This window comes from Callorhinus ursinus, unplaced genomic scaffold (assembly GCF_003265705.2).
Source record: "Callorhinus ursinus isolate GAN/ISIS: 27379988/994484 unplaced genomic scaffold, GSC_fseal_2.0 scaffold10, whole genome shotgun sequence".
Classification (NCBI taxonomy): domain Eukaryota; kingdom Metazoa; phylum Chordata; class Mammalia; order Carnivora; family Otariidae; genus Callorhinus; species Callorhinus ursinus.
Window position 1 is genome coordinate 50,544,398 of NW_027397072.1, and position 26,825 is coordinate 50,571,222.

The following is a 26,825-nucleotide window of genomic DNA, read 5'->3' on the forward strand; positions in this document are numbered from 1 at the left end:
CCCGTACCAGGGGACGGCGGGCTCCCCGGGCCTGTGGCCGGAGCTCCACCCCACCCCCCCTTCTCTCAGGTGGTACAAGCTGCACTCCAAGGCCGGCAAGAAGGAGAAGGAACGTGGGGAGATCCAAGTCACAATCCAGTTCACTCGCAACAACTTGAGCGCCAGCATGTTTGACCTGTCCATGAAGGACAAGCCGCGGTCCCCTTTCAGCAAGATCAAGGACAAGATGAAGGGCAAGAAGAAGTTTGAGCTGGAATCTGCCTCTGCCATCCTGCCAAGCAGCGCCCTGGAGGACCCCGACCTGGGCAGCCTGGGCAAGATGGGCAAAGCCAAAGGCTTCTTCCTCCGCAACAAGCTGCGCAAGTCCTCTCTGACGCAGTCCAACACCTCGCTGGGCTCGGACAGCACACTGTCCTCGGCCAGTGGGAGCCTGGCCTACCAGGGCCCGGGCGCTGAGCTCCTTACTCGCTCGCCTAGCCGCAGCAGCTGGTTGTCCAGCGAAGGGGGTGAGTGAGCGAGGGCCCTGCCCCCCTGGGGGGCAGACGGGGGTTGGGGGTGGCCCTGGGCCTTGGAAACAGGCTGCTCTTCCTGCTGCTAACTCCATGGGTGCTTCCTTTTCAGGCAGGGACTCCACCCAGTCCCCCAAGTTGCTGACCCACAAAAGGACCTACAGCGATGAGGCCAGCCAGATGCGAGCGGCTCCACCCCGATCCCTTCTGGACCTCCAGGGCCACTTGGAAACTGCCTCCCGCTCCTCACTCTGCGTCAATGGGAGCCACATTTACAATGAGGAGCCCCAGATCCCCCTGCGGCACCGCAGCTCCATCTCGGGCCCATTTCCACCCTCCGGCTCCCTGCACGGTGGGTCTTCCAGGCCTGCCGAGGAGGGGCCTCGGGCCGCAGATGACTCGGGGGGCGGAGGCAGCCGCAGCACCAGCAGCTCAGAGGTGCCGCCCGGACAGGAGGAGCCCAGCTCTCAGGCCCAAGTGTTGGTCCCTGGCGCCAGCCGCTCTGGAGAGGAGGAGGGGGCCCGGCTCCCCGAGGCCAAGCCGGTACAGATCGCCACACCCATGGTGGCCTCCTCTGAGGCTGTGGCCGAGAAGGAGGGAGCCCGGAAGGAGGAGCGGAAGCCCCGGATGGGCCTCTTCCACCATCACCACCAGGGACTGAGTCGGAGCGAGTTGGGGCGCCGCGGCTCTCTGGGGGAGAAGGGGGGTCCCGCCCTGGGAGCCTCCCCCCACCACCCATCCAGCGGGGAGGAAAAGGCCAAGAGTAGCTGGTTTGGCTTGAGAGAAGCCAAGGAACCAACTCAGAAACCCAGGTACGTCCCTGGCCGAACCAGCTTTGCTCCTCGGGGAACATGCTGGGGCATTTGCAGCCTGGATCCCGGGGCAGGGAGGATGGAGCAGCTGGGGCCCTCGGGCAGGCTGCTGGGGCTCTGGCTTTGCATGGTTGAATGGTGGGGGGTACCACTTCCCCAAGGCAAGGCTCGTTGTTGGCACATGGACACAGGTAAGTTGCAAGGGCGCAGCGCTCTGGGGGCCCTGTGGATTGAGGAGTCCAGTCTCCTCATGGGTTTCCCTTCCCGAGTTGGCACGCCTATCCCCTGAGGGAGGGAGAGGAAGGGGAGAAAAGCAGGGAAGGCCATTTGTGTGAATTCTTTGCTTCCCAGCTCCACCCCTTGCCCTCTGGCCTCAAGGTCAGGAAGCCTTGGCAGGTGGGGAGGCGGGATGGGGCCTCTACCTCAAACCCTCCATCCCCACCCCAGCTGCCCCAGCTGGCTCTGTGACCTCTTTCCCCTGAGAGATGGCCGTCAAGTCATTGATGCCCCCACCCCTCTCTTCATGTGCTGAGTCCCACCCACGGAAGGGGTGCAGGAGTCCTGGAGCTCTCAGGCCCTGGGAAAGTTCTCAAGAGAGTTCTGATACTAATTAGGATTCTGCACCCAGTTCCACTGTGGGGATTGGTTTCCCACATGCCCAAGCCGTTCTCTGACACCAGCTGGATGCCGTACAATTCAACTCAATGCTGACCCTATTGACCCAGAGACGCATCAGACCCCACATAGGCTCAGGGCTACAGGATTGAGCCCCACCCCCACCGGCCACTTCAGATGCCTACCGGAAGTCAGGTCGTCACATTGCTACTGACCAACTGGCTATAGAGTGGAGGTTCCGGTGACCCCCTCCTTCCTTGAGTTTGATTCATTTGCTAGCGTGGCTCATAGAACTTGGAAACATTTTGCTTACGCTGGTTTATTATAAAAGTCTGTAACTCAGGAACAGCCTGATGGAAGAGATGCACGGGACAAGGTCTGGGAAAAGGGCACAGGGCTTCCGTACTCTCTCCAGGCACTCCATTCCCCCTGCATCTCCACGTGTTCATCAACCCCGAAGCTCCCAAACCCCATCCTTGGGAATTCTTATGGAGACTTCCTCACACAGGTACGAGTGATTAAATCATTGGCCATTGGTGGTTGGTTCAACTTCCAGCCCATCTCCTCTGCAGAAATCAGGGTGGGACTGAAAGTTCCACCCTTCTATTCACGGTTGGTTCCCCTGGCAACCAGCCTCCATCCTTCAGGTCCTTTGGGGCTTTTTAAAAAGTCACCTCATCAACACAAACCCCAATTGTGGTGGGAAGGGGCTTGTTATGAATAACAAGATGCCCATTTCACTTTTCTGGCTCTGAAGCATTTCAGGAAGTGAGGACAAGAGACCAAATATTAAAAGATGCTCTTATTGCTCAGGAAATTCCAAGGGTTTTGGAACCTGTGAGCCAGAAACTGTGGACGAAGACCACATACACACGAGAAATAGACCTTTGGTCATTCAGATGACCGAATCGCAGTATCGCAGCCCTGGCCCCCCACCCTGGCCCTTGGTCTCCTCCTAACTCTGACCGTCGGAGGCTGCTGCATTGTCCAGCAGGGTGCAGGGAGGGCCGCCAGGCGTAGGTCCTAGGAGCAGATGTCCCTGCTTCCCAAGGGCCTGGGGCCGGCACTGGACAGGCAGTGTCTGTGGCGGCCCTTGCCGGTTTGGCCGGGAGACAGTTTCTGCTCTCAATGAGCCTGTCCCTCCCCTGTTGACGGGTCTGTGGGCAGGAGGTGGGGTACGGAGGCCGGGCACGGTGCAGAAGGGCTGAGAGAGGCTCCTACAGCCCCTTCCCAGGAGAGCGGAGAGGATCCCGTGGTCCTGGTTCTTCTCTTTCCCTGTGGAATTCGAATCCACCGAGAGCGTTTGGGGAGAGAAATGCCAGGCCTTTCTGGGTTCAGGCCGGGCCACCTGGCAGCCCTCTCCTGCCCCTACACCTCGCAGATGGGCAGGGGGGGCGGGTCAGCCTCCGGGTGGTGCTGCCCTCTGCCTCCCTGGCTAGGTACACCAGCTTCTGTCCCTGCCGCCCTGCCCCTACTCGCCAGACCCCAGGGGAACTGCTGGCCACCTGCAGCCGAGGGAAGATGGGGAGACAGGGGATGGGCCCGTGGCCCTGTGACAGTTGAGATTTGTGGGTAGTGCTATGGAGGGAGGTGGCAGGAGACCTGGATAGGGCATTTGCTGGGAGGAGCTGGGGGGCCTGGGTCAGGTGGAACGCAGACCACGGGCTCAGGGCTGTTGTCTAGGGATCATCTCAGGGCCTTCTCCAGGACAGACAGACGCTGGGGGTCATCTCTCGTGAGGTCATTTCTGTGCATGTGCGCAGGCTCTGGGCTCAGACCCCGGTGAGCCATTACTTTGAGTGATATTGGGACTGTCCTCATTCCTGCTTACAGCTCCTATTTTCCTCTCCTGTGTCTCTGTATCTCCCAGCTGCCCTTCAGAGTCAGGCTGGGTCACTGAGGGACATAAGGAAGCTGAGGTTTTTGCCCTTCTCCTTGAATTCTGAGCTTGTCCTCAGCAGGATGGAGGGCATCCAGGGATCTCTGCCCTCCCTGGGGTTCATCTGAGGGCGTAGGCCGCAGGGGCAAGAGTTCTTGGGGTAAAGTGGGCGGCCTAGACAGGCGTGAGACCTGGTCATTGAGCCCGTTGGCATCGCCCAGGCGCTGGGCCTTGACAGAGCCAGGAAGATGGCCAAGAACAAATGACTGTTGGTCCTGGCCCAGAAGGCATGCTCTGGGCTTTTGAGGCGAGAAAGAGAAGTGAGCTAATTCACGGCAGGAAGCTGTAGGTCAGACACCCAGAACCGGAGTGACTGAAGGTAGTTGCAGGCCCCTGCTGGGGCTCCAGCATCTGTCCACAGGCCAGAGGTTCTGGGTGCCTGTGCCCCCCGGGGCTACCAGTGTGGATTGCTGGGTGTTCCTCACTGGAAAGGGCAGCGGCGCCCTCTAGTGCTCCCACATGGCACTGGTACCCCACAGAGAGGCCTGAAGCACTATGTGTTGGGTGCGCGGTATCCAGAAAAAAAGCTGCTGCTTTTGGAGAAGCCAGTGGCTGGGAGACAAGAAACCAGGGTATGCAGGGCAGAAAAGATGGTCCTTATTTTCGTCCTGACCTGGCCCTTGTCGGCTGGGTCCCATGGCTGTGTGTGTGCCTGGGTGGGGGAGGGGCGGCTGTAGTTGAGACTAGGGTCTGGGCCCCGGGACTCGGCCCTGCTCACCAGCCCACTGTGAGCCATGCATCCTGAGCTGCAGCACGAGCTACTTACTGTGTGAGGACTGTCAAGACCAAGCGTGTTAACCCCACCAGAGCCAAACAGGGTTGCCTTTGTGTCTATCCCTCTCTGACCCTTTTGGAGAAGAAGCTCCCTGTGGGCAGGCCACCAGAGCTTGCCTGCCACCTCCTCTTCACGCTAACCATAGAACCCTGTACAGTAGGGGACCAAGTGTGGGATGCAAATATTTTTTAATTGGGGTAAGTGTGGTACAACATGGGGGCGGGTGTATTGTGGTGGCCTTTGGTGGTCTGTGCATCTATCCCAGCCCCTCACCAGAAGTAGGACATCGAGGTCCCACGGAGCCTGGAGTGTGCAGTGGCTGCTGAAAGCTCAGAGTCTCAGTGGCATTCCCCGTGGGGTCAATGAGGGACATGACATATGCCCGGTGACCTCGAGTTAGTGTGGCCATCCATCCTGTTTGTGCCTGTTTTCCTGCTATAGTTAATATTGCCCTTTTACCATATTAAAAATGTTCTGGTTTGGAAGGTAAATTATGTGGTATCCCTACTTAGAGCTTCCTGGGCCCCTCTCTGTCACCTCATTGTGCCCAGATGATGGGGGAGGATATGTCCAGTTTCCTGGACACCTTTCCTGGGCGTCAGGCCCATCTCAGGAGGGCAGCCGGAGCTCCTGCCTTTGGAGGGTTGGCTGAAGGGCATGTTGGCTGGGGGCGTAGGCCTCAAAGGCTGGCTTTGGCCTCTTGGGGGACTGCCTCGTGGAGAGCCTTTGCAGATCCACATGCCACCTCTGGGACCAGTGCGTGGGAATGACAAGGACACACAGCTCATGTCAGCCTAAGGAAGAGCTGTCCACCAGTGGAACCTGGCCTCCAGCTACAGAGGTAGCCTGGTATGATGCTGTCAGTCGCCCAGCCATGGCAATGTTTAAGCGGTGGGGGCTGTCAGAGAGAAGGGGTGATTCCTGCATTAAGGGGCAGGTTCTACCAGTTGTCCTAAGGTTCCTGCAGGCCCTAAAGTTTTGTTCCGTCAGGTTGCAGGGGCAGAGACATTTGGACTTCTCATTTCTTCCCCCAACTTTGTTCCTAAAAGAGAAGCCAAGTCCGTATATGCTAAAGTCCCCTCTGCATGGTGGGGGGATGGCACTGTGCTAGCTGGCACAGTGGGCCCTGTCCTCCGAGCATAACCTGCAGATGTAACCACATATGGGAATGGTCTCTGATCTGTGCCAGATGGACTGGTAGGTAGGGGATATTTTAAAGTGAGAACCTTCAAGTGTGCACCTGGTGTGGAGCCAGGGCAGGGGAGGTGTGGGGGGAGGCAGGGGTGGGGGGGATGTCACTGGGTCGGAGGGATGGGCAGGATGCTCTCAGAGGTGGGAGTCTGCAGGGCCTGGAACCTGGAATGTCTTCCTCTAGGGAGAGCCCTTGGCTGGTTGCATACCAACGGGTTTGTGTGTACCTCTGGGGAGCCAGTGGAGGGGAGGGTTCTAGCCTTGCCTGGGGCTCCCGGCCTACTTCCCTGCCGCTCTCCTGCCCTGCCGTCCTGACGGCCAGCCAGATTGTTGTCTGACCACAAGGGTGAGTGGGGCCAGGCCAAGGCTAAGCAGGGAGGGGGGAGTGTGCAGAGCTAAGCCAGGTGCTGCTTAATGTTGATGGAGTTCTCTTCCTTCAGACCCCTCTGGTCACTTGTCACAAAGGGGACTGGAGAGAGAGGTGGTTCAGAGTAGCCCTGTTCCTGGGGGCTGAGTCCTGCTAGCAGGGTTGAGCTGTGGTCCGGTATGGGTGCTCCAGTGGGGTTGGGGGGGCAGGCCGGGGGCAGGGCCTTGACCCACGTGGTGGTGGTCCATTGCTCTCCTTGGTTCCCGAGGTAGGCACGTATGCCTGGGTCTGCCTGTAGCCAACTTGGAGTAAAGGGGGAAGGGATGTTTGGGGGGGTTGGGACTCTGGGCCCAGGATTTGACCTCTTTCGGTATCTTCACCATGTTAGGACCGCAGAGGCAGAGAAATGCTGGGAAGCCTGGTGGCGTGGGAGTCAACAGGACTCTCTTACCTTCTTGCCCACCCCCACACCACAATCTCTAGGAGGTAGTATGAGGCTGAGAAGTCACCCTTGGATGGGGAGTTATATGGCAAAAGAGTCAGGAGAGTCTCTGGGAAGCTGGATTCTTAAGAGAAACCCAGGCTTTGGGACCTGGCTGTGCCCTGCCTGTGAGGCTGGGATCACTGACTCAGAGACTATCCTGGGAAGCCCACCTTTGCAGCTGGTTGAACTGGACCCCTTCCCGTTGCCGCCCCTCCCTCCAGCGCCCCCCCCCCCCCCCCCACTCTTCCCCCCCCCCCCCCCCCGCCACAACCCAAATCTGCATTCCTCACTGGCTGGCTGTAAAGCCTGGCTTCTGCCACCCCTGGGCTTGCCCCTGGTGTTTCCCTGTGAGACACAGCAGCTTGAGCTTGAGTGGAGAAGATGAAGGCATAGGAGTCGTCAGGACGCTCACCTGGGCAGGGATCAAGGAATGTGGGTCTCCCGGCATAGAGTGGGGGCTGGAAGATGTGAAGCAGGCAGCAGGTGAGGCCACCCAGGTCTGGGCCTGACAGGTGGGCTCAGCCTCAAGACAGCTGCCAACCACTGCCAGAGTGCTGAAACTGGGGCATGGGGTCCCTCTTTTTACCTGCACTGTCTTCCCGGTTTTCTGTCTCCTGGGGTTGTCCTGGGGAAGCCAAGAGCTCTAGTTTCAGAGTTTGCTCATGCCCACAAGTCAGCTGTGCCCCATAGTTGAGGTGTAAGCGCAGGGGATGCCCCCTCCCCCAGCGGTCAGTGAGTGTTCTCCAGTGTCTGTGGGAGTGTGGGTCCACTGCCATGGGATGGCTTTCCCAGGGGAGCCAGCGGTCAGTCTGGGGGGGGGGGGCCCAAGAGGCCCCTGGTGACCTCCGGAGTCACTGCTGCTGATGCACTCCAGGCTTCGTCTCCCAAGCAGGGCTGCTTTCGAGGCTGGCCCGCGGGTGCCCTGGGGGAGGGGCACCCTCTGGTGGGCGCCTGGCAGGAGTTAGCCTCGGCAGGGTCTTGCTGTCCATCTGGGCATGTGATGGTACTCCCTCCAAGAAACTAGAGAGGTGGGTTCTTTTTGTTTGGCACCTTGTCGTGTCTGATGCCTGCCCAGTCCTTACCTCGTGTTTCTGCAAGGGGTCGGTAGAACCCATCTGTTCCCGTGGTCAGAATCCCAGGGGCCCTGCTGGGTTCTATTCGCGCTGGCTTTGCCCAGCCGGATCTCTGGGCCTGGCCTTTCTCTGGCCTCTATCCCCTCCCAGCAGCTAGTATTTCTTTCCTCTCTTGGTCCTTAAAGGGATATAAGAGACTTTCTGATTGGTTCTGTGGACGTAAGTCTGGTGTTGAGTAGAGGTCTTCAGCCTCTGGGCCCGTGGAAGAACACTTGGCTTGGGCTGGGATCCTGCCTGTAAACGGGATTAAATGAGCTCTGTCCAGAATCTTCCTCCTTGGGCAGCCCCTAATGATATTACGTGTTGGGGTCTTCCCTTGGCCCCCTGGCCCAGCGGCCTGAACCCAGCCCGTGTGAGTGTGGCCTGTGGTACCTGGCCCCAGGCAGGTGGGGGGCAGGCGAGTGATGTTCAGCAGGGCCGTTTCTGGTCTTGGCATTAACCAGGAGGCTCACGGTTTTGTCTCCCTCCACAGCCTGGACGTGTCTCCTCAGGTAGAACCTGACCCAGCTGCTCTTCCTCAGCACCTCCCCTGCTCCCCCTGTGCTCCGGCCCTCCCCACTCCTGCTCCCACCGCTGCTCCCATGCTAAGCACTAACCTTTTTGCAGCCGCCTCCCCCGCCTCTGTCACTGCTGCCTCAGCCGCCCCTGAAGCCGCCCCATCTGGATTCTTGGGTCTCACCAACCCGTTCCTCACCTCCATGCAGAGCAACCCTTTCTTCGAGGAACTCATAGCCGACATAGCACTAAACTGTCCTTCACCTGCTCCCTCTCTCCCCAGTGCCTCGAGGGACAGCCCCACTCCCCTGGCCTCCCCTGGGAAAGCCCCGCCTGAGTGGGACGACACCTTCAACGTCTTTGCTGCCAGCAGGCTGCGTCCAGAGGCCAGGAGCAAGAGCCTGGCCCCTGCAGGAGGAGTGGGGCTGGAGGTGACTGGGCTGCAAGAGCAAGGCCGCGGGGCCATGACAGTGAAGGCAGCTGAGCCCCGGGGGGCCCCTGGGGGAGGAGGAAGAGGCGGGAGCGGCATGTGGCTGGAGCCCAGGGTTCCTCTGGACTTGGGACTGGACCGCCAGAGCACCAGTGTGGCTGACCCGGGTCCCCTGGGGTCGGTAGGGGCCGGCCTGCCCTCTACATCCACCCAGCTGCACCTGAGAGCCTCAGACTCTGAAGCAGACAGGGGGTCGCCAGCCCCAGGAGGGGAAGCAGGGCAGAGTCCGGCAGACAGCGCGACGTCTCTGTTTAGCTCCCCTGAAGTGATCAGTGTGTGGGAAAGGCTGCCTGGCCCAGACGACACCCCTGAAGGCCAGGAGGCGGCCTCCCAAGGCAAAGGCCAGCTTTTGCACGAGCTCAATACAGTCGACGACTCATGGCCTTGGGATGTGGTCACCATTTCTCCTGCAGCTGAGACGTCCTCACCAGTCCTGCGGGGAGAGTCTGATGAGCTGCCTCCTCCCCAGATGCAGCCAGAGTCACCAGAACCTGTGAGCCCCGGGGGGAGTGAGGAGCCTCTCCACCTGGACCTGGAGCCGGAGCCTGAGCCAGAGCCCAAACCTGAGCAGGTGTCGGACCAGGGACCAGAGCCCAGCGGGCCACCTCCCAAGCCACCACGCCTCTTCACGCCCTCAGATTCCCAGGAGAAGGAGGAGGAGGCAGCAGCTATGGCGGCGGCTGCAGGGGGGCTGAGAAGCAAGGGGGCAGAGACAGGAGGAGAAGACAACCTGCCAAGTTCGCTGGTTGCTGGGCCACAGGAGGCCGAGGAGGAGGGCGAGACACCTGGGTCAGAGTCTGACAGCCATTCTTCTGGAACCCTGCTGGGTGGGCCAGGCCTGGAAGATGTAGTGGAGGGTGCCAGCCCTCCTGTATCTGGGCCCTCCTTATCCCTGCCCACCAGCTGCCCTGAGGGTCCTACACCCATAACCTGTTACTCAAAGAGCTTGGCTCCTCAGAGTCAGCAGATCTCGGGGGCTCCGGAGAAAGGAGAAAGCCCTGAGGGTCCTGAGGCCCAGAGCCAGGGACCAGTAGGAGAGGGGCTTGGGCCCCTGCCAGATGGCTCCCAACACACTGACCTCTGGGCCTCAGAGGAGGATGCCCTGAACCCCTTCTTGTCTCAGGGGAGCCAGGACCCCCCCAGCCTCCCATCCACATCCCCTCCAGGGTCCAGGGAATCTTCCATCCTCTCTGGTCCAGAAGAGCTGCCCACTCCCCCAGAGCCTGCTTTTCCACCACCCCCTCTCCCGCCCTGGGCCAGCCACCGCCATGGGGGCCCCAGCCCTCCATGTTCTCTGCCTGGAGCTCAGCCCCTGATTTCTTCCTCCCCAACCCCTGGGGAGCCAGCTGCCTCCCCTGGGGGCTCCCCTGCCCCACCTGGGGAGGACCACGCTGCAACCACCCCAGCCTCCCCGCTTGTGCTTCTGCCCTTGGAGACACGACCAGCTGAGGAGCCACAGTCCAGTGCCAGGTGAGCTGTCACCCTGAGAATACTCTGCAGGAGGAGGTGGGAGGAGGGGGGCAAAGCAGCCCAGGGGCTGAGGTGTTCACATTCCAGCCTCAGCCCTTCCAGGGGCAGACGAAGGGCTCCTTCCCCCTGAGGCAGGAGAGGGGAGGCTTTGAAGAAAGGAGCCCTTCTGTGGTACTGGCCCTGAAACTGTGTCCTCTTTGGGCCCTTGGACAAGCAGAGTGCCCCACAAACGAGGGGTTTGAGGTGAAGGGAGTGAGGAATGGAGTGGACAGAGCCGGTGTAGGTTGGCAGGGGAGGGGGGAGGAGAGCTCAGGCACTCAGCTGCAAGGGGCGTTGGGTGCCGGGGGCAGTGTGGGGGCCACAGGGGAGTGGGCTGTGGAAGGCAGAGAGCCAGAGGAGGGACCAGTACTGAGGTCAGTGGGAGAGGAAGCCCAAGAGCTGTTTAGAGGACAAAAAGAAAAATGAAATGACTTCGCCCCTGCCCCCAGAAGAAAGGGTCTGTAGCCCCATCCGGCGCCTCATTGGTTTGCGTCTGCGCCTTCTCAGGGGGTGGTCCCGAGGTGCTTAGGACTGTGGCTGGGAGCTGGATGCCTCTGTGATTATGGTCAGCGTGGCATTGGTCTGTTTGGGAAGAATGATGAGGCTGTGACCTCACCGGGTTGACTGGTGAGGGCTGACCAGAGCTGAGGTCAGGAGACACAGGTCACTTGGGGTTGATGGGGGCAGTGAAGTCCAGAAGGATGCAGTACCCTAGGAGCCCGGAGTGAAGAAGTGGGGGGAGCAGAGGGGGCTGCTTTTTCTGCTGAGCAGGGCAGGGTGAGGATCCTGGATTGGAGCCTCCACCCACCAGCTCATCCATGTAGTCATCCAGATTCACTGCGCATCCACTGTGTGTCAGGCGCCGCATAGAGAGGAAGGACACTGTCCCCGCGGTACGTATGCCTGGACAGTTGCCAGTCCAGTGAGGAAGACAGAAGTGCACCCATGAGGAGCTGGCCCAGGGCGCCCGTGCTGATACATGAGAAGTGGGAGGGAAGGAGTCAGGCTACCCGAGGCTGCTGTGCCAGTGGGGGGGTGGGGGGGGGTGAAGCCGTTCCCAGAGGGGAGGGAGAGGAGGTGGTTACAGCTTCCTTGCTGTGAGGACAGCGTCCTTAGCTGGCCCTGCTGCATTCTAGCCTCACTTCCGATTATACTCACTACCTTTGGGAAGCTTTATTCCCTTCAGAGTTGGCTTCATGTCTGAATTCAGCATGTCCCTTACATCTTGAAGTAGATGGGCCAAATAGAGCTATCCCCATTTCTCAGAGGAGGAAATGGGGGTCTTGAGAGCTCTGGGGTCCAGAGTCCCTCCGATGTATGGGGGCAATCAGATTGAGAGCCCAGGCCCCGTTCAGGGTTCCTTTATGCCACCCGGCTATTCCTCCCCTCCCCAGGCACAGTCCGTGGGCAGCATCAGAGCAGGTTTCAAGCTCCCATCCCTAATGCAAACTCCTAGGTGGGAGAAATAAGTTGTTTTCCCTGTTGCCTGTCCCCCTGCCTGGGCTCTCTGCCAGTCTTTCCAGGTTGTGGGACTGAATCCACGGCCCTATCCTGAGTAACAGAGCTGGCTTCTCTGGGTCTGGGCTAGCCCTCCTCCGATGGAGTTCAGGGCCTTGGGTGAAACCATTTTGCTCCTTACTTCTGAATGGTCCAAATCCTCTGTGAAGTAAGCATAGATTTTTAAGAGGTCCCTTGGGGAAAGGCTAATTGATCCGGGGGCCTGATGCTTGCAGTTTGCATAGCTGTCACAGGTCCAGGGTGCTGAGGGATCCCAGAGCGGGGTCACTGTAGTCAGCTTAGGGGAATCAGGGAAATTTATCCTAGAGGAAGTGGCCTTGCACGGCTTTGAAACATGAGTAGGAGTTAGCAGGCCAGCAGGTGAAGGGCCAGTGTGTTCTGCAGAGGGACAGCTTTTGTGAGAGCCTGAAAGGTGAGAAAGAGCACTTTTCCTGGTTTGCTGCAGTGTGTGGAGTAGAGGCCCAGGAAGAAAGGGTAGGGCCCAATTCTGTTAGAGACTGTGTTTTCTAATCTGATAGGGAGCCAGTAAAGAGCTTAAATATTGGAGAGGCTGAGATCACCATCCCATAGCAGAACAGACGGGTGGATGGAGGTGGGCAAGACTCCCTCTGAGGAGATGAGTTAGCAGGTATAGCTGAAGGCAGTTTAGCTAGCACTGGCTTGGAGAGAAGGGGACGGTGGGAGAGAAGGTGAGAGGCAACAGGGTTTGATGTTTGTTAGCCCTGGAGCTGAGGCGCAGGAATCAGAAGGATTCCCAGGGCTCTGGCTGGAGCCATACACTGCTGGGAGGGGCGCAGGAGAGGGTAGGTGTGGAGGTGAGTGTGATGCGCCCAAGCTGGACCCGGAGTGGAGCGAGCCAGCCTCCAAGTCTGTGTGCGCCTAGAGCTCAGGGCTGAGGTCCAGGCTGGAGACGGACATTAGGGGTCGGGGGGGGCCAAGGCGGGGAAGGGAGGGATCCAAGGGCAGGCTAGCAGTTAAGACTGAGAAGAGACTGCCAGAGGTCAGAAAACCAGAGGGAGGTCTTGGGGGCAGGGGATGAGGGAGAGCAGGCCAAAGGACGGAGAGGTCCAAGAGTCAACTCCACAGAGAGGTCAGTGAGTTGAGGGCCTGAGGGGTTGGAGGACTCAGCAGGAGCACTTGTGATGGGCTGACAGGGCCAACATCCCCATTCTGGTGGGTTGAGGAATCAATGAAAGGTAAGAACTTCTAGGGACAGAGTGCAGTCTGCATGCTCTGGTGGGGCTGGGTGAGGAGGAAGGGGAGCTGGAGCATGACTGAGGGCGGATAGCTGGGTGGGTTTGTCAGGCTGGTGTAAATGCTGATGGGAAGCAACCAGTTAGAGAGGTGGGCAGCAAAGTGTCCCAGTTTGCCCGGGTCTTTCCTGGTTTTAGCACTGAAAGCCTCACAGCCCGGGAGTCCCCAGTTCTCGGAAAATGGGGACACTGGGAGGGTCAGTCAGTCCCCCAGAGAAAGGTTACAGTATGGAAGAGGGAGGGAAGAAGGAGGGGGTGGCCCTGGTAACGACTGGCTGTAGGTGCAGAGAAGGTTGTGGGCCGGCCTCTGCTGTTCCTGTGAAGGGGCAGGCCTTCTGAGGGAGTAAAATGGAGAGGGGGCAGGCGGTGGGGTTGAGGAGTGAGGAGAGCAGTGAGGGAGGAGGAGGGAAGGCTTGCTGAGGAGCGCTGGTTGCAGCCACCCCAAGGCCTTGGCTGTGCAGGGGCGGCCACCACCAAGTGCTGATTCCTGGCCAGCAGAGCTGCTGGTCCGGCAGACAAGGTGGCCCCATGTTTTCGTGGCGCTGCCCCCCCCCCACCATAACGCATCTCCTTTCTGTCTCCACAGTCCCCACCCTGTGAAGCCACTTAGTGCTGCCCCTGTGGAGGGCAGCCCAGACAGGAAGCAGTCCCGCTCCAGTCTGAGCACAGCTCTGAGCAGTGGGCTGGAGAAGCTCAAAACTGTCACATCGGGCAGCGTGCAGCCTGTGGCTCCAGCCCCCCAAGTTGGCCAGACTCTGGACACCAAGAGGCTGAAGGTGAGGCCCGACAGGATGCCAGACATGTGGTGCTGTGGAGAGAGGTCAGGCGCCCCGAGGTCAGGAGCGGGGTGCTGGGCAGGGGGGACCAAAGAGCAGGCCCGGTCCCCCCACGCCAGGGCCCTGAAGCCAGTTAGGCGGTCTCTTGCATTGGAGACGGAGGCCGCTCCAGGGGCCTGTAGGGGTGAAATCTGGGTGTTGGTGGGCGGATGGGCAGGTAGGCCTGAGACCGCCCTGCTCACTCTCATTCCTGGCCTCAGGACTCAGGTGTGCTGGACCAGTCGGCCAAGTACTACCACCTGACCCACGACGAGCTCATCAGCCTGCTCTTGCAGCGGGAGCGGGAGCTGAGCCAGCGGGATGAGCACGTGCGGGAGCTGGAGAGCTACATTGACCGGCTGCTGGTGCGGATCATGGAGACCTCACCCACACTGCTGCAGATCCCCCCGGACCCCTCCAAGTAGCCCTCCTCGCCCCTGCCCCCGGGAGGGTGGGCGTGAGCCCACTGCCCAAACTGGGCCTGCGCTGCCCTCCTTCCCGCTGTACTCACTCTCAGCTGGGCAGGCTGCTGTCTGTCCTCCGTTGTCACTCCCTGCTCCCCCTCCCTCCTGCCTCCATGGGGGTTGCTGGAAGGGGGGCCCTTGGGACTCCCATTGGAGGCATCAGGTTCCATGTACAACTTGTGTGTCTTTGGGAGCCCTCCCTGGGTCTTTCCCACCTGCCTGTTTTCGTATCCCTTAGTTTTGGGGGCTCCAGAGAATTGAAACAAAGAATTCAGCCCTCAAGTCAGAGCAAGGGTGAGCTGCAATTTGATGTGGTATCTGGGACATACTTTATTACCCCACAACAACTGTCAGTCATTTCATCCAAGGCTAAACCCTTGTCCCCCTCATCTGTCTCCAGCCCCTAGAGGGCTCCTAGCATCCCTGGGGCTGTGGCAAGAACCAAGCTGCCTGGTCTGCAGTTATGGGTAACTGAGCCTCATGTCTGTTCCCTTGAGAGCAAGGAGCCTGTATGGTTTGGTCTTCTCTGTGCTGTGTCCTGATTTTGTGTGTTTCCAGCCGTTTGCAAAGCGAGGGCCACGTGGATGGAGGGAGATGTGTGTGCTCTCCCCCCGCGCCCCCCGTGCCCTCCTCCTCTGATCTTCCCACTGAGCGTCACGTGTGACTGTGTGGAGAGCTGGGGCAAGGGTGAGCACCTCTTTGCGCACCTCCAAGCTGTGGGCCCCTCCACAGGCCTCAGGGCTTTGGGCTGCTTATGTTTGGGGATCAAGCCTCCATCTTTGTTTTTGTTGCCTGTCCAGATGCCAAAATTCTGTGCTGCTGTGGGGTTTGAACTTTTGGAAACCAATTAAAATGTGCCTTTTGTGGGTGGGGTCAAGAGCCTCTGGATGTAGACCTCTCCCTCTGTTTGGTGTCCCCCTCCCTCCCTGTTGAGCACATGGGGCCTGATCTGTCAGGCCCTGGAAATGGGAAAGGAGGATGGGTCAGCCTTGCTGTGCTCCTGTACCCCTCCCCTAGAGTTAATTTCAGTTAAGGGTCTGGTGAAGCTGCCACTGCTCCTTTAACTTTCCTGCCACCTCCTCCTCCTCCCTCAACCCCAACCGAGAGGCTTCCTGAGATAACAACTACATTCGGGAAGTAGGAGGTCCCGTTCTGCCTATACTTAGGAAAAAGCCTTTGTTGCCCTCCTGTCATCTACTAGCTGCTCTCCCAGCCTGTCCCTTCGGCCCCATGGCCTTGCCTGGCTTGGCTGCAGTGCACTTTGAAATGAAGTGTCTGTCCTTTGGCCCAGCCCCTGGTTTGCTTGCAGAAAACATGGCAGGCTTCCCATGGCATCTTCAGGGAACCTTTAGTGACTTGGGGTACCCTGCTTTAGCAAAGGTTTTGGGGTGAGGTGCTGAAGGAGGATACTTTTGGCCCAGCAAGGAGGTGAGAGCTCCTCCGGGACCTCCTCTTCTTCCTGAGGGGGCCTGTGGGATCTCTCTAAAAGCCTTGGAAGGAGATGTGCTCTATGGGTGATGTCTTCTGCCAGGATGAAGCAGAGGAGCCCCACACACGAGGGGAAAGCCCCTGTAATGTTATCTACCCTAAGGATCACTCATCAAAGCTGAGGAGTGTCCACAGGTATCCAGGTCTTGGGTCATGTTTTTTGGGGGTCATTGGGGGTTGGGTAGGTATCTCTTCTGGGGGAAGGGGAGCACTCTTCCACTACATATTCTTCTGGGCTCTACTCATTACCAGCCCTGACCCTGATCTTCTGCTCGTTCTTGACTGGGCCTTCAAAATGCCCAGGGCAAGGATGTCTTCAGAAGAGTTTTGAGTTGAAGCCCAAGGTTCCCGTTGGATGTTTCTGCTCCTGGCCACAACTTGGAGAGTTGCAGGTGGGGTGGGCAGAGAGCAGGCACAGTTTTGCTTTGCTGTTTGTCTTCCTAGTTGTTACTCCTGTTTATAAAGAGCTTGTTCTTCATGTTTTGAGCACTTTATGAAGAATAAAAAGTTCACATACTGCAGGTGGCTCTATGGTGTTCCTGTCTTGATAAATGTATGAAAGGAGGCTTCCAGCGGGGAGAAGGCAGATGATGGGGTTTTGGGATGTCACTGCCTCTGTCCTAACACCAGGGGCAGCAGCACAGCATTGCCCAGTGGCCTGGACTCAGTCTTTTCTTTGCCAATAGACCCACATTCATTGAGTACTGTGGGAGAATACAGAGGGTAAAAGACCTGATTCTTACTCTGAAACCGCTTAGTCTAGTTGGGAAAGATACAAATCCAGGATACAAATGATTCTTCATGGCTAGTTAGCACCTCTTCTCTGGCTTTAGGAATAGTCTGTTTCTTGTGGTTCTTGTTGATGGATGAGGAACTGACGGCTATAGATCATGCATTGTCCAGAAGGACATGAGCAGGCGTGAGCCAACACTGCATCTCACAGTGAGACGAAGGAGACCTAAAGTGGGGCTCCCTAAGGTCAGAATTATTTCTCCTGTCCTTTTGGGTGAAACAGGCAGCTTCCCTCCCCTCCCCCGAGCCTGGCTCACTGACCAGATAATTCAGCTGGGGAACCTTCTACTCTGTACTGCACAAGTGTGTTTATTATCCTTGCTGGTGTCTTGCTCTATGATATACGCTCCTCTCTCTCACCTAAAGTCCTTGTAGTGCTTAATAAACACGACTGAACCCCACTCCCAGTTCTCTTCCTGCTGGGGAATTAGGCTGGGGAGGGATCTTCCTTAGTTGGACAAAGGAAGTGGAACCCACTGAGGCTCTGAAGCTCCCACTGTTTACCTCACACAGTCAGCAAATATCTGAGTCCTTGTTGCGAGCCCTGCCAAGCCTGGCACTGAGGACTTAGCAGTAAAACACCTCTTGTCCCGTGGACCTTACAGTAGGAAACACATGCAAAACCATAATAACTGTAAGTACGCATGGGCTGCAGAAAAGGTACTGGGTACTATAGGAGCATAAGTGGATTTTGTGGAAGTAGGGTGATGGATCGGGAAATGCAATGTGTAGGCTGAGGTCAGGAGATCCAGAGTCAGGTAAAGATAAAAAGTTATGGAGTTTTCTGGGTATGGAAAGTTCAAGGGTCAGGGGCAAGGAGCGCCCAGCGTGCTCTTGGAACCGAGCGTCAGGAGGGCTGGAGAGCACAAGGGGAGGGGCAGGGTAGCGACAGAAGAAACCGCATGAAGATTCTGCAGTGCCAGTCCTTGCAGAAAGCTTTCCGGGATTAACCCTATCCCTCCTGGAGTCCTTGCCCATCTAGTCCCAGGTCAGGCCCGCTTGAGTAGGGCTCTTCTGGGCTAGAGCCCCAGGAGCGATGCCCTCCGCAGCAACTCAAACTTCTAGGGTAACCGGCGAGGGGTAGCCCGATGGCCCACTGTTGGGACCTTAGAGTCGTACACGCACACTCTTCCCACACTGCCGAGCCTTGCAGAGCTGGCGGCAGGAACCGAGACCGGGTCTTGAGTCGGTGCAACTCTCCGCAGTCTAGGGTTGTCAAGCGCCGTGACGAGAAAAACTACGCTCCCCACAACCCCTTGCGCCTCGGGCTCGCTGCGGTTGCTTATGGCCAATCGGGAGAAGCAGCTGTGGCGGGGGCCGAGGAGGGACATTTTAAAAGGGCCGGAGATTGCAGGCGTCAGTGGCTATGGCGGATACAGCGACTACAGCATCGGCGGCGGCGGCTAGTGCCGCTAACACCTCGACCGATGCACCTCCTTTCCAGCTGGGTAAACCCCGCTTCCAGCAGGTGAGGACCGGGCTATGGTCTGAGGGTCGGCGGGTAGCACAGGGTGGGCGAGCAAACTCTTCTCCAAAATCCCCTTTAGTCCTAGGGTCTCCGACCCGCGGCCACCGGGGAGCCTTGCAGCTATTGCCTCGGGGACCGCGGCCCCAGCCAACCCTCTCCCATTGGTGAGCAGGATGGACGTGGACTCCCACCTTGGCTCCCTATTGGCCGCCGGTGCCGTCACTCCTCGGCTGCCCGCGCCCTCCAGCCTTTCCCGCCTGAGGCGCTTGATGATTGGTCACGGTCGGTCGCGGCCGGGGACCTGGGGTGCCCGGGTCCGAGCGGCTTCTGCAGGGTCGCTTTGGGCTGTGCAGCCAGCCACTCCCGGCGGAAAGTTCGACTTCGGCTCTGGATGACAAGTTGGCGTGACGGAGATGCCTTCTAACTTTCCCTGGGTGGGGACTGACATTCCTTGCGAGCTGCTGGCGGGGCTCCCGGGCAGCGTCCGCACCCCGCGGTCAGGCTCCCAGCCCTCGACCCCCAAGCCGGGTCCGCAGTGCGCGATGGTTTAGGGCCACGAGCCGAGGGGTTCTCGCAGCCCGGCGACCCCTGTCCCTTCCAGCGGGGGATTCGCTGACGCAGCGAGTCGCCGGCTGGTGCCTTGCCGGGGATGGAACGAGGACATGCGGGGAGAGCCGGGGTGCGGAGGAAACGCTGTGTCATCCCCTGGGGCCGCGGGCTGTAGAGGGAGTCCGCGTCCCCGGGAGCCCGCCTCAGCCCCCTCCCCCGGTGCGACCTCCGAGACGGGTCTCTGGCACCCGGGCCCTGGCGCGACCGAGCGCTCGGCTCTGTCCGACCCGGTCGGTCTCTTCGGAGCACGGTGACAGTGGCCCTTTTACTCGGGGACCCCCGACAGGGCGTCGCTAACTCGCCCTCGGCCGCGGAGACGGGGATCGAACCCACAACCCGGACGTGCGGCGAGGGCTGAAGGCTTGGAGGGGCCGTACCCACGCTTCGGGCCGCCTCGTACCCTCCGTCCTCTACTGCCTCCAGCGCCGAGGAGGTGGACTTTATTAGGAAAAGGGCCGAGAGGCTCCGCTGAAGCGAACCGGGCTTGCCTTGGGTGGGGGGCAGCGGAGGCGGACAGAAAGAAGTTTGCAGGAAGAAAGGAAATTGTACAAAGGTCGGTGCGGTGGTTTTTTGTGTTTTGTGTTTTTGTTTTCTTGGTGGTGGTGCTTGTGTGGGAGAGGGACTGGTTCCAGGAAAGTGGTGCACCGAGCTTCGCTGATAATTAAGGAACTGCCCCCCTGAGCCTTCTGAGAGAATGTCCTCACTGTTTTAAAACAGGACTTTTAATTACTTTAAAAAAATAAACCATCTCAGCATGTAGATGTCCGAGGCAAGACTGGCATCTTCCTGCCAGTGGAGAGTGCCACCTAGGGTGAGACTGTTAGGGGTGCCTCTCCCTGGACTCGAGTGACCCTTTATTGGCTGTCCCCCTTTCCCAGCCCTCCGCACACATTCAACTCACTCTTCAAGGACCAGGCACCACCCCCCTGAATTCCCTTCCTCCGTGTGATATTACCCTGGTTAGACCAGGTAACCGATTCTCTCCTAAGCCCCTCTTTGGCCACCCCAAGAGGGATCCTTTTAGGTTAGCCTTTAGTGACCGTCTGTCCTATTTTCCTCTAACACTTCTGTGTCGTTACTTGTTCTCCTCAACCCTTGTGTGCATCTTTTGAGAGAAGGGGCTGATCTTGCCCTTCCTCGTCTCCATCTTACCCCGAGGTGGGGCTAGACACATGGTAATGTGCTGAATAAAGGTTTGTGGGTTGTCCTTTTTTCTGGTACCTGTGCTGGGACATTCAGTCACACACACATTTACTGAGGACTTCTCAGTGGCTTTAATGCCTGAGGCCTTTGCTGTGATCACTGCCGGAGCCATAAACGCACATTTGAGATTCCTCCACTCAGCCCTTGCTGGTATTCTTTCTGGCACCGCTCTTGAGGGCGGTGAAAGTGTTTGTTTGCTTTGGAAGCTTCCCTTCTCCGGCATAGTGACTTGCATAAAGCACAGTGGAGGTGACTGTCCCTGTTAAGGAACTTCTCTCCGCTCCCTGCCCCCACCTCCTGCTCCTCCCACACCACTCCCTGCTGTGCCGGCAGCCCAACTTCCACCCAGTTGACTCCCAAGAAACCTGCAAGTCCCCTGCAGACTTCTCTTTCTCTCCCTCACCCTCCAAATACAACCAGAGGCCCAGTGTGCTCATCTCTCACAGCAGCTCTCAAATCCACTGATCTCCCCTGCTGGAATCCTAGACCAAGCCCCCGTGATCTATGTCCCGAGCCACTGTGGAAGCCTAACAGTTCTCCCTGCTTCCACTCTGGCCCCCTTCCAATGCTTCCTTCTTCCACTTGGTTTTCTCAACAATGCAGGTCTGATCAGGTGACTCCCTCCTCTCCCCACCCCCAGCACACACTTGAACAATCTCCAGTGGCTTACCCTGCTTCTGAGATAAGGACCTCACTTTTGGAGGGGCCTCAAAGGCCCACATAGCCCAGCCCTGCTGACCTCTACTTCCTGAAATCAGACCCCCTCCCCCAACCCTCCTTTCCACCACGCTAGCTGCCTTCAGCCACTTGAACCCTGAGTGTCTCATAATCCAGGGTCCAATTCCCAGAGCCCACGCCAGGGACACCACCCTCAGGCCCCAACATCTCATCACTTTCTGCAAGACTGGGAGCAGAGGTCTTTCCTTACTCCCTAGTGTTGCCCTAGAGCCCTTCTTCCTTCCATCCTTCATGGATCTCTGTGCAGGAAGGCTGGGGGAGAAAGGACAATGAGCAGTGTCAGAAGGTGGAGAAAGATGACTTGCCTTGCTGGGCTTTGGTCTGTGACCATCTTTCTTTCCATACGATGATGATAATAGCCAAGCATTGTTCCAGCCTTTGGCATATTGACTTACTGAATTTTCACAACAACTCTGTGAGGCAGATACAATTACACCATATATGATAGATGAGGAACCTGTAGCACACAGACAGATTAACTCACTTCCTAGTCAGTATGGCTCCAGGGTTCTTGTTTGTTTTATTAAGGTTTTCAGACATTCAGAAGTGGAGACAGTTGTCAAAGAAAGATCCAGCCGAGCATCAACATTTGCCACTGTGAGACCAGCTTCATTTCATCTGTATGCCCCCAATCCCAACCAATGAATTATTTTATTTATCTTTTTAAGATTTTATTTATTTGAGAGAGAGAGAGAGCATAAGCAGGGTGGGGCAGAGGGAGAGGGAGAAGCAGATTTCCCGCGGAGCAGGGAGCCCTGAGCATGTTGCCCCATGCAGGTCTCCATCCCAGGAACCTGAGATCATAACCTGAGCCCAAACCTGAGATCATAACCTGAGCCACGCAGGTGCCTCCAACCAAATAATTATTTTAAAGCAATGCCCAGACAGCCCATCATTTTGTTGTACCTGCTAGTAGGTATCTCTAGAAAATAAGGACTTTTTTAAAATAAATTTTTTTACTTGACTTACAGAAGACAAAAAGATAACAGAATTCCTATGTAACCCTCACCCTGTTTCCCCGAATAGTATCATTTCATATGACCCTGGTACAGTTGTCAAAACTAAGAAACCAACGTTGGAACATTACTATTAACTATACATCCAGACTTTATTGGATTTCACTATTTTTTATACGAATGTTCTTTTTCTGTTCCAGGATCCCATCCATGATCCCACGTTATATTTAGTTGTCATGTCTCCTTAGCCTCCTCCGGTCTGTGACAGCTTCTCAGACTTTCCTTGTTTTTGATGACCTTGACAGTTTTGAGGGGTACTGGTCGGGTATTTTGTAGGATATCTCTCAATTTGGGTTTGTCTAGTGTCTCTCATGGTTAGATTGGGGTTATGCATTTTGGGGGAAGAATATCACAGAGGTGAAGTGCCTTCTTTCTCTCATGGTATCAGAGGGTTTTTTGATTTGTTTTAATATAACCACAATACCATTAACACACCTAAAATAATTATTTCTTAATATCATCAAACCAGTCACAATTTGTCTTAGTCTGTTTGGGCTGCTATAACAGAACACCATAGATGGGGTAGCATACGAATAACAGAAATTTACTTTTCATGGTTCTGGAAGCTGGAAGTTTAAGATCAAGGTGCTGGCAAACTGTGATGAAAGCCAGCTTTCTGGTTCATAGACTACGCCTTCTAGCTATAGCATCACATGGCAGAAGAGTGGAAAGATCTTTCTGGGCTCTCTTTTATAAGGGCACTAATCCCATTCATGAGGGTACCTTCCAAAGGCCCCATCACCGAATACCATCACTTAACCTCACACTGGAGGTTAAGAGTCAACATATGACTTTGGGGGGGACACAAACATCCAGTCCATTGCACTATTCACATTTCCATGATTGTCATATTTTTTTTTTAAGATTTTATTTATTCATTTGAGAGAGAGAGACAGAGACAGAGAAAGCACAAGCAGGGGGAAAGGCAGAGAGAGAGGGAGAATCAGACTCCCTGCTGAGCTGGGAGCTGGACATGGGGTTCGATCCCAGGACCTGGAGATCATGACCTGAGCCAAAGGCAGACACTTGACCATCTGAGCCACCCAGGCGCCCCATCACATCATTTTTTAAATAATTGGTTTGTTTGAATCAGGAACCCGGAGGTCCCACACGTTATATTTGACTGATAAGTCTCTTCTAATCTATTGGTCCTCCTACTCTCTTTTTTTTTCTCTATTTGTTGAAGAAGCTGTGTTGTTTGTTTCCCTCATTCCGAATATGGCCAATGGCAATTTTGTGGTATTATTTAACATGTTCTTCTGTCCCCTGTGGTTCCTATAGGCTTTAAGTCCATACTTTTTTTTAAAAGATTTATTTATTTATTTGAGGGAGCTCCTGGGGAAGCTCTGTGACCTGACTGTACTCCGATTTTCCTCCTTTTTGCTCATTTGCTCTCCTGAACTAGCTTTGGGCCCAGACACCATTTTTGGCAAGTTGGATCCCAGGACAGGGAGCAAACACATGTGTTTCTTCCCATTTGTGTTTCAGTCTACCGAGAAATAAGTTGTTTTGTTTTGTTTTGTTTTTAAACTTCCTTGTTCCTTCGGGAGAGTCACTTACTTAGCTGCGAGGCTAACTGGGGGTGTGGGTGTGCTTTGTGTATGCATGGCAAGTTCTGAAACCAACTGAGACAGCAGAACAGGTGGGTTGCACGGGGCTCCCTTGGGGGAGGGGGAGCTGGCTGGAACAGGAAAGTGCACTCTTCACTCCCAGGATGAGAGCTGTGTGTGGGCTCAGAGTTGGGAGGCCGTGGTAGGGAGGTTTCTTATATAGTTTGCCTGAACTCAAGTTCCAGAATGAAAACGCCCTGCATTATGTGTTACGTGTTTTAATCATTCACATCCTATAGGCTGGAGAGTGACTGTTTCCCAGGCTGGTCCTGGAGCTAGTTTGTGCTGTGGACAAGGTCAACACCTTCTAGTCCAGTGGCTTTCAACCCCTGCTGCACATTACTATCACTCAGGCAGGGTTTTACATGGACACTGCTGCCTGGAGCCCACCCCAGCCAACAGAATTTGAATCCCTGGGTGGAAGACCTCATTTGGGGATGCCCAGGTGTTTCCTTGTACAGACTGGCTAAGGACTATGGAGCTGGCCCAGCCTTTCTGCCTTCGGGCTGTAGGTTCAGGGCATATTTTATTCTTGATCTGGAAGAGCCGTGACTTAGAGGTCTGGTACAGGTATATATTTATTGGAGGGCTGCCAGTTTCTTTCAGGCCTTGGCCCTTGGCGGCTGCTCCCAAGACCTGCTCTCCCCAGGGGCTGTTGAGGTGGGACTATTGTGCTGCAGGTCCTGCTGAGAATGAGCTGACTCACCTTTCTTGTGAAGGGAAAGGGTAGGAATCACTTGGCTGACTCACTCTTTGATGGGTAAAGATGGGGGCTGAATTTTGGAGTGGGGGGGGAAGGCCATACACTTAAAACTTTTGAGAAAACAAAAATTAACCCAAACTGAAAAAGTGAAACCCTTCTTTGCCATTTTTCAGTCTGGAATGACAGAGAAACCCCCTCCCTACAAAGAATCAGTGGTTCTCCCAAGGACCCCCTGCAGCTGTGAAGTGTCCCAGTGACTTCTTTGAGTGACCACTCCTCCGTACACACTGAGAAGTCACATTCTCCAAGACCATAGGCTGCCAGAAACTTTGCTGTTTAAAATAATATCAGTAGGAATGAAACATCCCCCTCTTGAGAGGTGGGCCTAAAGTCACTTTGACTCAGAGATTAACCCAAGTGCAGTGCTTCAAATAAGCAGTTTCTGGACACAACCTTCCACATTGATCTTAATCTTATAGTTTCTAAGGAAACAAGACCCTGTGGCTATATCTCAGTCCAGACCTAGATGGACTCCTTTGCCTCATAGCTTTGCTTTGAGCCTATTAAAGCATCACGTCATTTAAATTTTCCTCCAACTTTGCCCAGAATATTTTTTTTAAGAGATTTTATTTATTTATTTGACAGAGAGAGACACAGCGAGAGAGGGAACACAAGCAGGGGGAGTGGGAGAGGGAGAAGCAGGCTCCCCACTGAGCAGGGAGCCCGATGCGGGGCTCGATCCCAGGACCCCGGGATCATGACCTGAGCCGAAGTTTGCCCAGAATTCTATACTAACTTGAATTTTCCCTTTGTTTGGTGATGTGCCCCACAGTTCCTCTGTTGTGTGGCCTCCCTCACTGCAGTGAGTCAGTAGACGTGATTTTGTCCCCGGGCGGGGGGGGGGGGGTCTTAGGCTGATTGGATTAGTACACTATCATCTATGCTTAGCATTTACAACTCAGAACCCCTTTCTTGAATCTCAGGTCTCTGTTTGCAGTGCTTATTGAAATGTTACATCTGCAAGGCCCTTTAAGTATTTCAAACTCACATGACCAATCCAGAACTTTTGTCTTCCCTGCCACTAAGTCGTATACTTCTTGTTTCCCCTGGCCCTGTCCCGATAAATAGGCCTTAGGATCTAACTAGAAATCAAGGCATTATCCACATTCTGTTCTTCCTCATTCCCCCAGTCAGGCAGCCCCTTGCTGTACCCCAGGACCCAGCGCAGTGGTCGGCACACAGTAGGTCCTCAGTAGCTATTTCGTGAATGAATGAATAAAACCGCAGAAGTCTGGTGCAGTTGCTCTTCTTTTAATTTTTGAAATTTTCTACTAGGTGATAAGATTGTGTAGGGCTGGGGATGGATCTTTATCTTGTTTGCCTTGCCCTTCTCATTTCAGTTATTTGGACATAATAGGTATTTAATGCATATAGATTGCCTGAATATAGTAATACAACTAGTTCCCCAGGGCACTACAATAAGTCGTTTTTAAAAAATTATCAGAGTATTCCAGGCAGACCCTATCTGTTCTTGGCCTTTTTTTCTAAAATGTCTTTTGTCATACTTCAGTCCCTCCTTTGGCTGACGGTGGTGCAGTTTCTGAGTCCAGCCTTCATGCATCAGAGTCCTTGTGGATACCCCTCTCTGCTTGGTAAACTCATCCATCCACCCATCCCAGTGCCTCTGGGAAGCCTCCTTGACTCACTAGGAAGAAATCATCTGTGTCCTCATTGCGCTTCATGATGCTTCATTTAAGCTCTGATCACAGTATTTTGTAGTTACTTGTTTACTTGTCTTTCTTGATGGACTCGGCTTCTCTAACGCTTGTTCACTGTGGTGTTCCCTGAGCCCAGCTCAGAAGTGGGTGAGGGTAACTATGGAACAAAGTGTTTCACCAAGGCCCACTCTCTCAGTGGCCGTGGTGTCAAATGACAAAGGGGACTTTTCTCTTTCCAGGCCCCCATCTCTGCCCCTGCCGCTCCTCTTCCCTCCTTGGGCCACTAACTGCCACGCGATTGTCCCTTTCAAGTCCTAGTCTCCCTTGGAAGCCCTGCCTGGGCTCCATCCCCTCCAGGCCATAGGCTGCTCACCTGCCCACTCATTCATTCTTGTGGCAGGGATGTTGCTGGGGACCCTTCTAGGTGTGAGACAGGAAACTAGGAGCCAGGGAGGATGAGGCTATGGAAGGAACACCCAACAGCCTACCTCCTTCAGGAGCTTGTAATCAAGTACTGTATTAGATAGTATTTTAAATTAAGTTATTTTTAAAATAGAATATTACTTCTGTGTATTACACAGAACGCTTGTTCTTTTTTTTTTTCATTTTAAAAAGAAATAAAAATCACCCATATTCCTATTACCCAGAGTCAATCTCTGTTAACATTTTAATATATTTTCATCTAACTTAAAAGAAATAATTTTGTACTTTCTATTTTGAAGCAGTTTCAATCTTACAGAAAAGTTGCAATAAGAATAAAGAGACCTTGAGGTACCTGGGTGACTCAGATGGTTAAGTGTCTGCCTTTGGCTCAGGTCGTGATCTTGGGGTCCTGGGATCAAGCCCCATGTCGGGCTCCCTGCTCAGAAAGGAATCTGCTTTTCCTTCTCCCTCTGCCCCTGCTTGTGCTCTGTCTGTCTCTCAAATGAATAAATAAAATCTTTTTTAAAAAAAGAATAAAGAGAACTTTCATATACCCTTTGTCTAGATCCACTGGTTTTTAACATTTTTGTCGCACTTCCTTTATTATTCTTTTTGTCTACAGGGGATCAGAAAGCCCAGAAACACACACACACACACACACACACACACACACACACACACACACACA

The 26,825-nt window shown here is 55.5% G+C and overlaps 2 protein-coding genes across 14 annotated transcripts in view; both read left to right on the forward strand.

Annotated features, from left to right (window-relative positions):
* The window catches only part of RAB11FIP5 (RAB11 family interacting protein 5), a 36,556-nt gene extending 20,178 nt beyond the window's left edge, over window positions 1-16,378 (forward strand). The window contains exons 2-6 of one of the 3 annotated variants that reach the window (XM_025868400.2): window positions 70-506; window positions 622-1,321; window positions 8,298-10,280; window positions 13,677-13,866; window positions 14,127-16,378. In XM_025868400.2, the coding sequence (XP_025724185.1) occupies window positions 70-506; window positions 622-1,321; window positions 8,298-10,280; window positions 13,677-13,866; window positions 14,127-14,330 (3,514 nt within the window). In that variant the 3' untranslated portion in view covers window positions 14,331-16,378. The remainder of the gene's footprint in view (window positions 1-69; window positions 507-621; window positions 1,322-8,297; window positions 10,281-13,676; window positions 13,867-14,126) is intronic. The other 2 variants (XM_025868401.2, XM_025868402.2) reach the window with 2 other exon arrangements.
* Window positions 16,379-17,940: 1,562 nt separating this feature from the next.
* SFXN5 (sideroflexin 5) overlaps window positions 17,941-26,825 on the forward strand; it is a 115,686-nt gene continuing 106,801 nt past the window's right edge. For 2 of the 11 annotated variants that reach the window (XM_073897526.1, XM_073897532.1), the window contains exon 1: window positions 17,946-18,117. In XM_073897526.1, coding sequence (XP_073753627.1) covers window positions 18,016-18,117 — 102 coding nt within the window. In that variant the 5' untranslated portion in view covers window positions 17,946-18,015. Of the gene's footprint in view, window positions 18,118-26,825 lie in introns of all 11 variants that reach the window. The other 9 variants (XM_073897529.1, XM_073897527.1, XM_073897531.1 and 6 more) reach the window with 7 other exon arrangements.